General features: G+C 39.8%; 1 protein-coding gene across 2 annotated transcripts; it reads right to left on the bottom strand.

The window, feature by feature from the left end:
- Positions 1-848: 848 nt before the first annotated feature.
- LOC143445632 (uncharacterized) lies at positions 849-12,073 on the bottom strand. Of its 2 annotated transcripts, none has more exons than XM_076944877.1 (25): positions 11,902-12,073; positions 11,479-11,549; positions 11,229-11,329; positions 10,527-11,125; positions 10,311-10,433; positions 9,936-10,213; positions 7,268-9,701; positions 6,946-7,095; positions 6,676-6,805; positions 6,519-6,595; positions 6,204-6,358; positions 5,973-6,091; positions 5,565-5,658; positions 5,157-5,303; positions 4,975-5,017; positions 4,629-4,883; positions 4,277-4,398; positions 4,055-4,182; positions 3,729-3,822; positions 3,426-3,569; positions 3,146-3,277; positions 2,830-2,988; positions 2,571-2,729; positions 1,504-1,603; positions 849-1,180 (listed from the first exon to the last, which is right to left on the bottom strand). In XM_076944877.1, the coding sequence occupies exons 1-25, from the start codon at positions 12,056-12,058 to the stop codon at positions 993-995; spliced, it is 6,159 nt and encodes a 2,052-aa protein (XP_076800992.1). In that variant the 5' UTR covers positions 12,059-12,073; the 3' UTR covers positions 849-992. The 2 variants fall into 2 exon arrangements, with proteins under 2 accessions (XP_076800992.1, XP_076800993.1); XM_076944878.1 differs by having other exon boundaries at positions 4,629-4,880.
- Positions 12,074-13,356: the final 1,283 nt, after the last annotated feature.

The raw sequence follows: 13,356 nt of genomic DNA, 5'->3' as shown, positions 1-13,356 counted from the left end.
ATTTAGTTGGTGTCAGATTTTTCTAAGTCAGGACATATTTCTAGCATCTATACATTAGCCTTCAGGCGAAAACATAAGGGTAGTAGCCTGGCAACTTCAAGGTATCAACCACAAAATCCCACATTTAACGGCGAACTGACCATGGACTAAATAGCTTTGAACCGTACAACTATAAAATTAACATGAAGCGTTAGTAATTACGGTCAAATGACTTTTGCCATTCTCTTCAACGTTAAGCATAGATTTAACCCTGTAACCTTATTAGGTAGGGCTACCATATGTCCTCTTTTAGGAGGATTTGTCCTCTTTTCTATAGAATAATGAATTGTCCTCCGAGGACACTGAAAAATGCCCAAATGTCCTCCTTTTTTGCATTTTGCGCTTTCTTGCTTATATTTTCAACAGAATTATATGTTTATGTGACTTTTCGGCATGAGGCCTAAGTCATGTCAAATAACTTTTCAGCGACAGCATGAGGTCTAATAATTTTTATTATCATTGTTTTAATTTAGACAAACATAAAATCTAAATAAAGCTAAGCAATAATGCCAAAGAGGAACACTGTGTTTTCTGATGAACTGCGGCAGAAGTATCCTTTTTTCAGAAAAGGACGTAATGATTTTGAAGCTGAATGCATTACCTGTGCATATGCGTATAATTATCCAAAAACATGTGATAAATTCTTTAAACGTAAAACTTTATTTGCATTGTACTTACTGAAGAAATTGTCCTCTTTTTTGGCGATGAAAATATGGTAGGCCTATTAATTATTAGGTCTATTACCGTCCAACATCAATTTGCAAATTTTAAACGACGTTAAAGCTAGGCAATGACATGACATGCAACGCTTGGATATGTAATGTATATTTATTTGTTGTAATGAAAAACTACCTTCGTACAACTTTACAACACAAATTCTCCAAAAAATGCATTTGTGACAAGAAAATAAAAGCAATAACCAAACAACATATTGCATCAGTACATCAGCTTTGTCAGTTATATGAAGATAGTCTTCTGTACAACATATAGCCAAAAGCAGCTATAGGTACAAGTGCTCCTCCAATAAAAGGCAAGCTCGTAAGCGAGTTCCACGCTGCTGCTTCTGACGTTGTTCCTCGGGTAGATATTGGGGCCGTGGGGTCATTGATCTCCGAAGTTTCATCATACATCGAATTGTACACTAAAATGAACATAATCTTTGGTGAATGTCTACCGTACATTTATTTCATGAAATACAGAACGTAGCTTTATTACACATTTACTAGTCTTAACAATTACTGGCTACGTTATTGCTACATAGAAAAGTTTACACGATAACTTTGGCATATAACTTTGCTTGTCCAACCAGCGTATCTATTTAACTGACCGAAAAATAACGTAAATAGCGTTGTGTCTTTAGGGTGTGTGTTCGAATTAGGCCTACTGTTACTAAGCATTGTGTTAACTCCAATTATTCTAGCCTACTACAATTAGTCTAGCCTACTTATCATGAAGGTTGTTTACCGGTTATGTTGACTGAGTTTAAGTCCACTTTATAGCTGCCTCCATTTAAGAATCCGAGGTTTTTCCTGATTACTTCTTTAAACGAACTCATTAGCTCTCCCTGTGATTAAAAAACAAAAGTTTAAATTTGAGAACAGAATTTGAGTATGGTCTGGAGGCCTGCATCTATACCCTAAAACAAGACGATCATGTCAACACATTGTACTAGTTAAAAAGGCAACTTTTTACACAAACTTCTTGGACTACATTTCATTTACGTTGACTAAAGAACAGAACACTTATAAAATAATAAGGTACCTGTACCAATTAAGGCCCACCTAACACTTTTTTGAAAATAACTCAAGAACCACAAACGAGAATAGACTGAAAAATCGTATTCTATTAGTGAGGGTATATGACTACAACATATTAAAACCACAATACCTGACAACCCCCCAAAAAAATTTTATAAAGAAATTAAAAATTCCAAAAAATTGGCCTTATTAGGAGCATACTGCAACAACTTTCCAACTGATGACTGGAACCACTCTTGAAGTCTGGAAATCAATTAGCCAAGCATCTTGCATGGGCCTTATTAGGCGCATGTGGCATCCACGAAAAAAATGTCACATTTTTATTATCAGAAAAATTTTAGCAAAAAAAAGTGCATTATCCTTTTCAATGCTAAGTTGGTTGTTACATGAAAACTTCAGCCGGATGACAACAGTTCATTTAACCGGCCAAATTCTCACTTACTGTTTTTCTAAATTAACAAAACCACCTTAACTGCAAATATCAAATTTTTGTTGTGCTCTAGCGAATCGGTTGATCACGTAACAAGGATGAAATCTGGTAAACCATCATGAATTTATATTAGTTTTTATATAGGGATAAAATTTTTAAAAATTTTAAATTAATTTTAAAAAAAAAAATTTATTTGCACGGGTTTGCGAAATATGAGCAATGGGCCTTATTATGGACCGGGCCTTATTACGCACAGGTACCTTAGTCATTGCAAAAAAAAAGACGTCTCATCGGGAAAAAGACGAGACGAAAAAGTGACGTTTTAAGGGTAGTGACTAACTTACTTGCAAGATTTTATTTTGCATCGTTCTGGTATCCCCGTTACCATTAAAAGCGACGCTCATTCCCTCCGGACTTCTTCTTCTGAGAGCTACAACCTTGACGCTGGCCATATCCAGAGTATGTCTTGGATTCGACCGGACGTGAGAAAGTGTGTCCATTATCTAAAGCAAATAGGCTGAGCGAGACTGCGACTTCATAGTTCTGTAAATGTCGCTACATCTAAATAATCTGATCAATGTGCTTCCTTATCCTTGGACGAACCTGCTTTTGCAGGCGGCTCCGCAATTGCCTGAAACGCTGCGAGAGTTGGTCTGAGTATGATATGCTCATCTCTAAGTTTGTGATGCGAAACGAGCCGCGTAAGAAAATGCTTCTTCTTTTGCCCACCATCATGAAAGGAGTAGTCGCGATATCAACAGGCTTTATAAGAAGCAATTTTATAGTTAGAGTAACGTGGAAACGTTTGTCAAAAGTGACTCAATCACTGAACAGCTGTAAAATTCATTTATAAAATCTTCATACGCGTTCCCACGTTGGCGTTCAAAGGTCTTCATGCAAGTTAAAGACAAAAGCTCACATAAGTTTGTCCAGCGGTCGTCGAGGGATCTGTGTGTTGAGTTGCAACCGAAGAGGGCACACTTGTGTTTGCGGAAGGGGAAAGCCCTAAATCGCGTTCCTGATTGTTGGTTGAGCACGGTCGAATACAGACCTGAGAAAGCCATAAAATAAAGAGCTGTTGATATTTACTAAAACAGGCTGCCAATAGCTTTAAAGTGTGGAACTCTCTAGGTGTATTCCCAATAGTATAGTTGCATTATTTGGTGTAGCAGGCTAATGTACATAGAATGCATTCTAACTTTTGAATCTGTGAGCACCATCCTCTGCGTGTGATATGAGATGTCTTTGTTGAACACAGGGCCGGCTGCAAATAATAAATGACGACACTCGGTGTCGCTGAACGACCAATCAGCTCCGTCTCCGGTATCACGTGGCCTTGAAAACTAATGCCAAATATAACGCTTTTACTAACTTTAATCTCATGTTGCTTCATGTAACGGGTAACATCATGTTTGTCTGCAACTGTGCATGATGTTACCTCGTCATACACGTCATAGCCATACAGTATACACAAAAGGTATATTGCATAAAATTATTCTTACAGTTAAGCTGAGGACGCCGTTAAAGGTTGTGCTGCTGAGAAGTGAAAAATTTTGCTGATTATCCGTTTCAGGTTTTGCTCTCACTCTCGCCCAACTGTACATATATCGAATTTAAATAGTTGTTCAATCAATATAAGCCTAAATAAGTGTCCATTGTCAAGTAGGTTGGTATCTGAGCGATTTATCGCTCGTCAATTTCCAATGTTTTATTGACCTTGAACCTAAAAGTGCTTGCAAAGAAAAGAGACTGATAATGCTTAAATACTTGCCAAAATGAATATATTAACCTACGTCATATGCAAAGATAAACAACCAAATTGTTATACCTGTCCCAAAAGATGACTTCCGTAGAAAACTGAAGGAACCTCATCCATCCAAAATAAATATCAGACGACGGCATGACTTTATTATCGCTTATGCCAAGCGCAATGTAGCCACCTGCTGGTGGTCGACCCTAAATACAAATGCTCGTTCGGTGGCAGTCAAAAGTGGTCATTGATGTCTTTATATTTTTGGCTGAAAGAAGCCACTTGCTTCATTAAGATTACCTTTACTGTGAAAGTAATGACATCATTTTTCAACGACCAACTGACAAAGGCGTCACAGGTGAAGTCAAAACCTTCATCACAGTCTGGAGGCACTTTTATAACTCCGTTTTCTGTTGCACAAGCTGCCGTACACGAATAAGAAAATATTGGCTATTGTTCGTTTGACCTTTTCGAAACATGATGTGAAATGAAGAAACACAGTTACATGACGTGTTATCATGTTTTATAACATTGCGAAGGTAGCCTACACGTCAATAGGATGTCAAGCATCAGAAAAATATTAAAAGCGACATAATTTATTAAAATAGGTGTTTTTTACCGGCTATTTTCATTGCCGTCACAGACATTTTACCTTCGTCTTCCATCGTCGATGTCGATGATGTTGGTCTTGTTGTTGTTGTTGTTGTTGTTGTTGCTGTCTTTGTTGTCGTGACATTTATGCTCGGCGCCGTAGAGGGAGTCGGTTCTTTTTCACGCGCTGATTCTATTGTGCTCGGTGCTATTGTTGCGGTGGTATCTGCAGTTTTTGTGGCGTTAGGTGTTCTTACCGAACTTGTTGTGCTTGCGGCCGAACCAGTTGTCCCTAGTTCTAAGCTTTCACTTTCTGCTGCAAACGTAAGTGACGATTAAGGAAGAAAGTCGAAACGTTATCTGACCTTACAAAATTTGAGAAATTGTGAAGTTGCTTTAAGCGTTACCTGAAGACGTGTGTGTGACAGCATTACAAGGATGAATACAAAGCTGCAAAAGAGGTGGACTTTCAGTTTTGTTGAGTTATTCGATAATATACATCCATAGTACGCGAAAATAAGAAAGCAAGTAGACACCATAAGTTCATCGTAAAAGACCAAACAGAATTTGTATATCAGTAAAATCTTACTTTCTGCGACGTCAAGATTTGCCTGAATGTGTGGTAAGTGATTTCGCCTCCTGCAAGAGTGCCTTGAGCAAACATCAGGTGACGACATTGTTGGTCAGTAAAGGATAAATCGCCGTTAGCTTCGCCAGTGTCCTGCATTCTGGAAAACTGTCAGGAAGGAATTATTTAAAAATTTGATTATTAGAGGAACTCGCGCACGTCAGAATTATTCAACAACCAACGCTAATTTTAGAATCAGATCGAAATCTTTAGCTTATGGGGTATATCTTTAGCTTATAGCTAATTAAATTATTATCGGGTTCTGCAGTTGATGTACATTAATTTTAACGGAGCGGTAGAAGTGAATTGCAATAAAACTTCAAGACAGTGTTAAACAATTATCATAAACCAAGCAAGAACAGAAACAACCTTGACAGTAAAAACACCATTTTGGTAGCTTCCCCTGACGTCAAAAGCATTTTGCTCTTCCGTAGCGGATGGTCGGAAGCGGCCCGCTGCCCATCTACATTGAATGAAGTCACAATTATGTCATCCAAATAAGACCAATCATAAACCACATAATTAACGTTATCAAATATTGTGTCATTTCGTGATCAGTAGCGCTTGTGATCGATGCTGTTTACACAACGGTCATGGATCTTTTATTCATTATTATGCATAGTTAGGCAATTTGTCAAGCTATATTTTTGTGTGTAACAACTAATAACAAGACGATAACTGCAGGTTTATAACCCACAGGTATAATGAGAAAGAGATGAAATTCACGACCCACAAATGTTTCAAAAATGCCTGCCTCAAACGTCATCAACTACCAACCTGTCAACGACGGTTACTTTTCCATTCTCTTCCATCGATGCCGTGTAAATGTCAGACTGTGGCATTAGCCGGTCATCGCTTATGCCGATAGCGACGTAGCCGTCTCTCCGTTGCCTTGCCTATCAATCAATCAAGGTTGAGGTCACGATCGCAATCAAAGTCATGGTAAAACATTTCGTACAAACATTTTACTTCAATATATGCATTATAGTTAAATAGAAATGGTCAAACCTTGATAGTAAAAGTGATGACGCCACTGTTCAAAGACCATCCCACAAAATATTGGCAATCAAAGCTGACCTCATCGGAATTGCACTGTGTTGGAAGTTTAAACTCGCCCGATTCACTTTCGCATTTAGAAGGTTTTTCGTTTGGACTCACTGGAACTATAGATAAGAAATTAATGTCAGCGGGCTATGTACTTGCTGATTTATCACCGAACAAACAACCACAAGCGGCTGCGGCAAGCAACGAATGATGGGTGATGCTAGCCACAAATGGATGATATCTTGTTGTCATAACAACGCAAAATAAGATGATGCGCACCATCGAATGAGACGGTCGTTGCGCCACGTTGCGACGGAGATGTTCCGTGATACTTCAGCTCGTCGTGGCGGTAGAACCTGCCAAAATAGCAAGAATACAGTCTCGAAATATTACACGTCACACAGTATATTAGAGTGCGAGCGAATCAACTTGTTACCTGTAATCGCTTGCGGTGCAACTTTCCAAACCCGATCTAGGCCGGTGAACATAGGACGACACTTCTTGGCCTTTGGCCCAGATGACGTGCATGGGCCCAGGCGATATGGGAGTGTCAGTAAAGTGAGTGGCTGAAATAAAGTAAACTTCATGAGGTGATGAAGGTTGTTTGATTTCAGTAAAATCGGCAAGATACTGCTGATCGGAAAAACTTATAATTTGCTTAATTTAATATACATGAAAATTCAGTAGTGTGTCAAAGACTCAAGACCTGTTGTTTTCTTTCGAAACACAATGGTTGTAAACCCGTCCACTTGTGACCCTATAGCTGATGTTATGTCGTCATTTCCGCCAAAGAAGTTATCAATTCGCGGTGTTGACCGATCACGAGTATACATATCTTGAACTCGATGAAGATTTCCTATAAAAGTTGACTTTTTCAGAAGTAATATTTATATATATATACACACACACAAGATAAGTTTAGGTTCTAAAACTTTAAGTGCCAATTTGAACTACGCAACGTAGCCTATCACAAATAAACTTTATACCAAAGACTGGTTGCTTTTGAGCGTTCCGATAATCCGGATTACCTTTAACAGAACCAATAACTATGTCGGTGCAATCCATTGGGTGAGAACCAAGTGCTACCCTCAAGGCATCTATTTCAAGTCCCGTTGGTTGTGGTTCACCAGAAGGCTCTGGTTCGGGTTCTGGTTCTGGTTCTGGTTCTGCGTCGGGCTCTGGTTCGCTGTTTGGCTCCGGCTTGTAAATTGGTTCCGGCTCATAGGTTGGTTCTGGGGCAGGTAAAAAGTTATTTTGTAAAAACTCTTGTAACCAATTCGGCAAGGTGGGTGGTTCTCCGACAGGTTCTAATTCGCCCGTAATTTCTCTGAACCAGCGAGGGTATGAGTTGGAATTGTTTTGGGGAAAAGATAAGTTTTGGTTTAGAAATCCCAGAAACCATTCTGGTAGATTTTGTGTAAATTTAAAGGTGACTGGTACAAGTCCGCTAGATGGTTCTGGTTCACCGTTGGGTTCGGGTTCAGCAGTTGATGTTAACCACCACTGAGGCTCTGGTTCAACGTGAGGCTCTGGTTCGCTCGAAGGTTCTGGTTCACCGTTGGGTTCGGGCTCACTAACAAATGGCCAAAACCAATTAAGTTCTGGTTCAACATAAGGCTCTGGTTCAACATGAGGTTCTGGTTCAACATGGGGTTCTGGTACCGTAGATGGTGTAAACCACCAATACGGTTCTGGTTCGCTCGAAGGTTCTGGTTCACCGTTGGATTCGGGTTCACTAACAAATGGCCAAAACCAATTAGGTTCTGGTTCAACATGAGGTTCTGGTTCAACATGGGGTTCTGGTACCGTAGATGGTGTAAACCACCAATACGGTTCTGGTTCGCTCGAAGGTTCTGGTTCACCGTTGGATTCGGGTTCACTAACAAATGGCCAAAACCAATTAGGTTCTGGTTCAACATAAGGCTCTGGTTCAACATGAGGTTCTGGTTCAACATGGGGTTCTGGTTCCGTAGATGGTGTAAACCACCAATACGGTTCTGGTTCACCGCTGGGTTCAGGTTCAACAACTGGTGGCCAAAACCGATGAGGCTCTGGTTCACTTGTAGGCTTTGGTTCACCTGGAACACCAAATGTCTGATTACTGGGTTTTCGGTCGCCGGAAGGCTCATGAGTTGGTTCAAGTTGGGTTGACGGTTTTGCATCAGGGTCTGGTTCGTTATAATCGTAGTCGTAGTAATCTTTAAACCATTTTGGTGTAGGTAATGGTTCTCCAACAGGATCAATTATACCATGTAATTCTTCAAACCATCTTGGATATGGTTCTGGTGTAAGACCAGGTTCCAGATCAATAACACCAAGATGCTCTAGAAACCACTTTGGAAGGTTGGGTGGTAAAATGTACGGTTCTGGTTCACTAGATGGTTCTGGTTCACCGTTGGGTTCGGGTTCAGCAGTTGATGTTAACCACCACTGAGGTTCTGGTTCAACATGAGGCTCTGGTTCAACGTGAGGCTCTGGTTCGCTCGAAGGTTCTGGTTCACCGTTGGGTTCGGGCTCACTAACAAATGGCCAAAACCAATTAGGCTCTGGTTCAACATAAGGCTCTGGTTCAACGTGAGGCTCTGGTTCTGTAGATGGCTCTAACCACCAATACGGTTCTGGTTCTGTTGATGGTTCTGGTTCAACGTTGGGTTCAGGTTCACTTGTAGGCTCCGGTTCGCCTGTAACACTAGGTGGTCGATAACTGGGTTTTGGTTCTGCGTGTGGCTCAGTTGTTGGTTCAGGTTCATTTGATGGTTTCACATCAGCGTCTGTTTCTGCATAGTCATAATCGTAGTAATCTTTAAACCATTTCGGTGTAGGTAATGGTTCTCCAACAGGATCAATCATACCGATTCTTTCCTGGAACCATCTTGGATATGGTTCCGCTCCAACACCCGGCTCTGGGTCAATATAACTAAGATGCTCCAGAAACCAATTTGGAAGGTTGGATGGTAAAGTGTACGGTTCTGGCTCACTTGTTGGCTCAGGTTCGTTTGTTGGTTCGGGATATCCTTGTGGTTCCGGTTCTCCATGTGGTTCTGGTTCGCCATTTGGCTCATAGCTCGGTTCTGGTTCTGGCGAATGATTGTTTTCTAAAAACATTTGAAACCATGTTGGTATATCAGGTGATCCTCCGCCTGGTTCTAATTCGCCCATCACTTCCTTGAACCAGCGAGGATACGAGTCGGATTTGTTTTGAGAAGAAAATGGAGTTTGTTGTAGGAATTCTAGAAACCATCCAGGCAAATTTGGTGTCAATTTAAATGCTACTGGTTCGGGTTCACTTGATGGCTCTGGTTCATTAGATGGTGTCCACCAATCAGGTTCTGGTTCACCTGACGGCTCTGGTTCGGGGTTGCTTGTTGGTTCAACAGCTAAAATTGGAACGTTGCCATCACCATTACAAAGTGCTTCGATGTTGCTAGTTGTTTCTGTAATGATGTCCGGATCGGTGTGAGGCTATACAAACGAAATACAAGTACATACGATTTATTCTCGGCCCGAAACTGTTTATTGAAATTTCAAAGTAGTTTAGTTTAGTTCCTATAGTTTAGCGTAAGTTATGTCAAAATGCATCGTCTATCACACGCAAGTCAAACTCAACGTTTTTAGACTTTTCCTTAATTTGTGTTCAAACAATAATTTGTAGTTTTACAGATATTTGTTGTTTATAGAAAGGTTTAAGTTTCTTACCGATATACTTCTTGAGTTGCCTTGTGTCTCAAGGCCAATGAGGTTATCTCGTTTGGCTCGCACGTCCCCAATATAATCCAAGGAGCCACATTGTCTACTAGGAACAAGCGGTCGCCATCCGATGCCAACCCAACTGGTCGTTCGAACTCGAAAAGCGATTTCAATCTCGCTTTGGTTATGTAGATACTTCCAATAAATAAAAACGTTGTCGGGACTCACCTCCAGGCTCTTATATTCCGGGTTGGAAGAGTAATCTGATACTTCAGTTATCTGAGACACTAAATCATGAAAATGTATCAATCAGTGATCAAACATACTCTTGACGAAGAAAATACGGTGAAGAATTTTTATGTGTTTGGCAAAGACTTAGCCTACCTCTGTCGCATCTTGTACCGAACCATCCAGGATAACAATAGCAAACCAGTTTTGGATATGTCGTGCTTCTTGTATCAATGCACTGACCGTTTAAATTGCAGTCAACGTCATTCCAGCATTCATCTGATTACACAAAGTAACAGCATTATCCTACTCGCAGTTAGAAAGTTAATTTAATAGATTGACATTAAATATTTCTTTTATGAAAGAACAAACCTTTATTCTGACATCTGTCTCCACTGTAAAGTTTACTACAGTTACACAGACCAGTTTGTTGATCGCACGCCCCCTCATTAAGACATTTACCATCAAAGCAGGCCAACTCTCCATCCATATTACCCCTCTGAGGTAGACCGTATAAGTCCAGTATTTCCTCCAAGTTAAGCTGACTGTCCCCAACTACTGGCAGTGATTGTGGTCCAGATGATGGTTCTGGTTCAGACGATGGTTCCGGTCCAGACGATGGTTCCGGTCCAGATGATGGTTCCGGTCCAGATAGCGGCTCTAGTTCAAATGATGGCTCTGGTTCAAATGATGGTTCTGGTTCAGATGTTGGTTCTGGACCAGACGCTGGTGATGGGTCGGGCCCCAAAAATGGTTCATAATACGATAGGTTGTAGTCGAGTGAATACAGCGACTCCAACAAGAAGTCTACATTGGATCCAGATGGCGCTTTCGTTCGTGGGATTACGGCGACGTCTGCACAGCTCCAGAACGCGTACCGCCCTCCCCATTCTGAAGCTTCTCGCAACAAACGAAGAGTGCAATGGTCGCAAATAAGCCCGCTCGGAAGACGGACCGTGACCTTCTGCAATCTATAAACGACTTTTTAGTCACCTGGGCGCATACATTTATGACAGGGTTGTGACATGTTGACAGCTAAGCGTTAGCGTCACATTTATAACTTAAATCACTTACGTCGTGTCATTCGCGAAGATAAAATTCGATGAAGTGAGCATCGCCAAAGTATCGAATTGTGTAGAAGAGGTCTCGTTTATAAGTTCAACTTTTATGCCTCCCTGCCGAGGAAAAAGAGACACTATACGTCGTTGGATGATATAACGTCACTTAAAGGCGTGTCAACAAAGCATTTAATCACTCACTGTTGTTTATAATCATGTACTCTCTTATACTTACATCAGTCTGATCGGTTCCGATCGCTACTTACCCTGTGGGCATAAGCCAAGTGCCATGTGACGTCAAACGAGCTTCCTTCAAGAAAAGTTGTCACTGGATCGCCTACATGACAAATTAGTTTAATTTTGATCTCACATGAACATTGCTGTACGAAACTATTTCATGTGCGGCCGAACATGAATAAAAAGTCCACAACACCAGCAAGAAAAGTTGTCATCGAAGTTTCAAAAGCGTTTATGTTCAAATTTTTATGTTAGAAACACTGAACAGAAGATATGATGATTCGCTTTACATATCTCAACTCGTTTCAGTTTCATTCGTTTTAATAACGTTTTTTGACGTAATTTTATGACGTGTTGATGACGTTTTTTGATTTCATTCGTCTTTTGATTTTTTTTCATTGATCCCTTTGAGCTTTGTAGAAACAGACACCTGTAAATATCACCGCAACTACCTGGCAGCTTGAGTTGTCCACATGGACCTCTCGTACGTCCGTTATCAAGGAAGTCCAGGTCATAACCACGAGCTGGCGGAAAAGTCAGTCTTACGTGGCTTTGAACTGGTATTACAGAGGATATCAGAAGAATTAGGAACAATCCTATTTCTTCCATGGCTACACATCCAAATGGAATAAATTGAAAAAAATCTGTGGTCAAGCTAAGATATTTACGAAATACAGATTATAAGACGACAGTAAACCTCATTTATATGTAGAGCTTCAGTTTTTCAAGTAATCAGATACTGTTTTGAAAATTAACCACTTTCTTTCGGTAATCCTTAATTCACTATTTCACCTATTTCGAACAAGTAAACTCCAACGAAATTCTTTTGTAAAACTTTGCAACAAATTCTCTCTTCAAGCGTCTTGAAGAACTGATTCTATCACAACTGATTGCTCTATCTTAGATAAAAACACAAACTCGTTTGCATAAAGTTAAGATTTTTTCTTGACATACCACAGCTCCTATTCAGATTATTACAGTAAGGTGATAATTTTAATACTAATTAAAGCTGTCTAGTCCGTAATCCGCAGCAATATCAAATGACGCGGACACTAAATTAAATTTTAACGACCGTCACGCGGTTATTTCAGGTCGCCAAAAGCTACTCTGGTTGCTTTGAAATGTAATTATGAAATACTGAAGCAAATGGCTCCACGTTTATTTGTGCAGCATGGCCTAAAATAACCCAAGTTAAACCGTGCTCTTTGAGCTGAGTTTGAATTATTTTTGGAGTGATGTCGTAAATTTTGTTTCCATTGCCCGCTGGTGGTTGTCATTTATAGATCTTAAAATTTTCCAAGTGCTTGATAGAAGGCTTTAACTAAATAAGGAATTTTCATACTATTTTTTTCAAAACTGCTTTTATTTTATAATGAAAATACTACAACAAGCAAGAAATTATTAGAAAATGCAACATATAAGAAGTAGACCGATTGCTGCATAAAGATAAAATCTAAACTTGCTACCCTCAAAACCTCGAGATAAATACATCTAATGCTTGTACATTGCTTTCAAGCAATGGAAAATAATTACTGGTAGAGTTTTATTTTTTGAGATTTTTAATCATTGAATTCCATAAATATTTACCCAAGTAAAACGCTATAAAGTAGCAGCCAAAACGCAAGTTATTCGGCCTCAGGCTAGAAATCTTAAAAAGCGTCAATTTACAACTTAATTGAAATACACAACGACTTGTGCTGAATGAAGCCTCTTTAAGCCTTTGTCAAAATAAACTTTCAACATTTGCATTTCCGCTCGTGAGAAATATCAATTTTAATCTTTTACAATTGCTGCAGAAAACGTGGTTTCATAATGTTCAGCTAAACACAAGATTCCTCTCGTTATAAGAACAACACCTCAATGTTACCAGGAATCCAGCTACACGCCAAAAAATATTGATGTTAGAA

The sequence above is a fragment of the Clavelina lepadiformis genome, chromosome 2, assembly GCF_947623445.1.
Source record: "Clavelina lepadiformis chromosome 2, kaClaLepa1.1, whole genome shotgun sequence".
NCBI classification, from domain to species: Eukaryota; Metazoa; Chordata; class Ascidiacea; order Aplousobranchia; family Clavelinidae; genus Clavelina; species Clavelina lepadiformis.
This window is presented reverse-complemented; position numbering and strand designations above follow the sequence as displayed.

Coding starts and splice junctions, on each gene's coding strand:
- LOC143445632 (XM_076944877.1), bottom strand. CDS start 12,058: ATGGAAGAAATAGGATTGTTCCTAATTCTTCTGATATCCTCTGTAATA. Junction 11,550..11,901: donor TGGACAACTCAAGCTGCCAG/GTAGTTGCGGTG, acceptor TTTGTCATGTAG/GCGATCCAGTGACAACTTTT. Junction 6,092..6,203: donor TCATCACTTTTACTATCAAG/GTTTGACCATTT, acceptor ATTGATTGATAG/GCAAGGCAACGGAGAGACGG.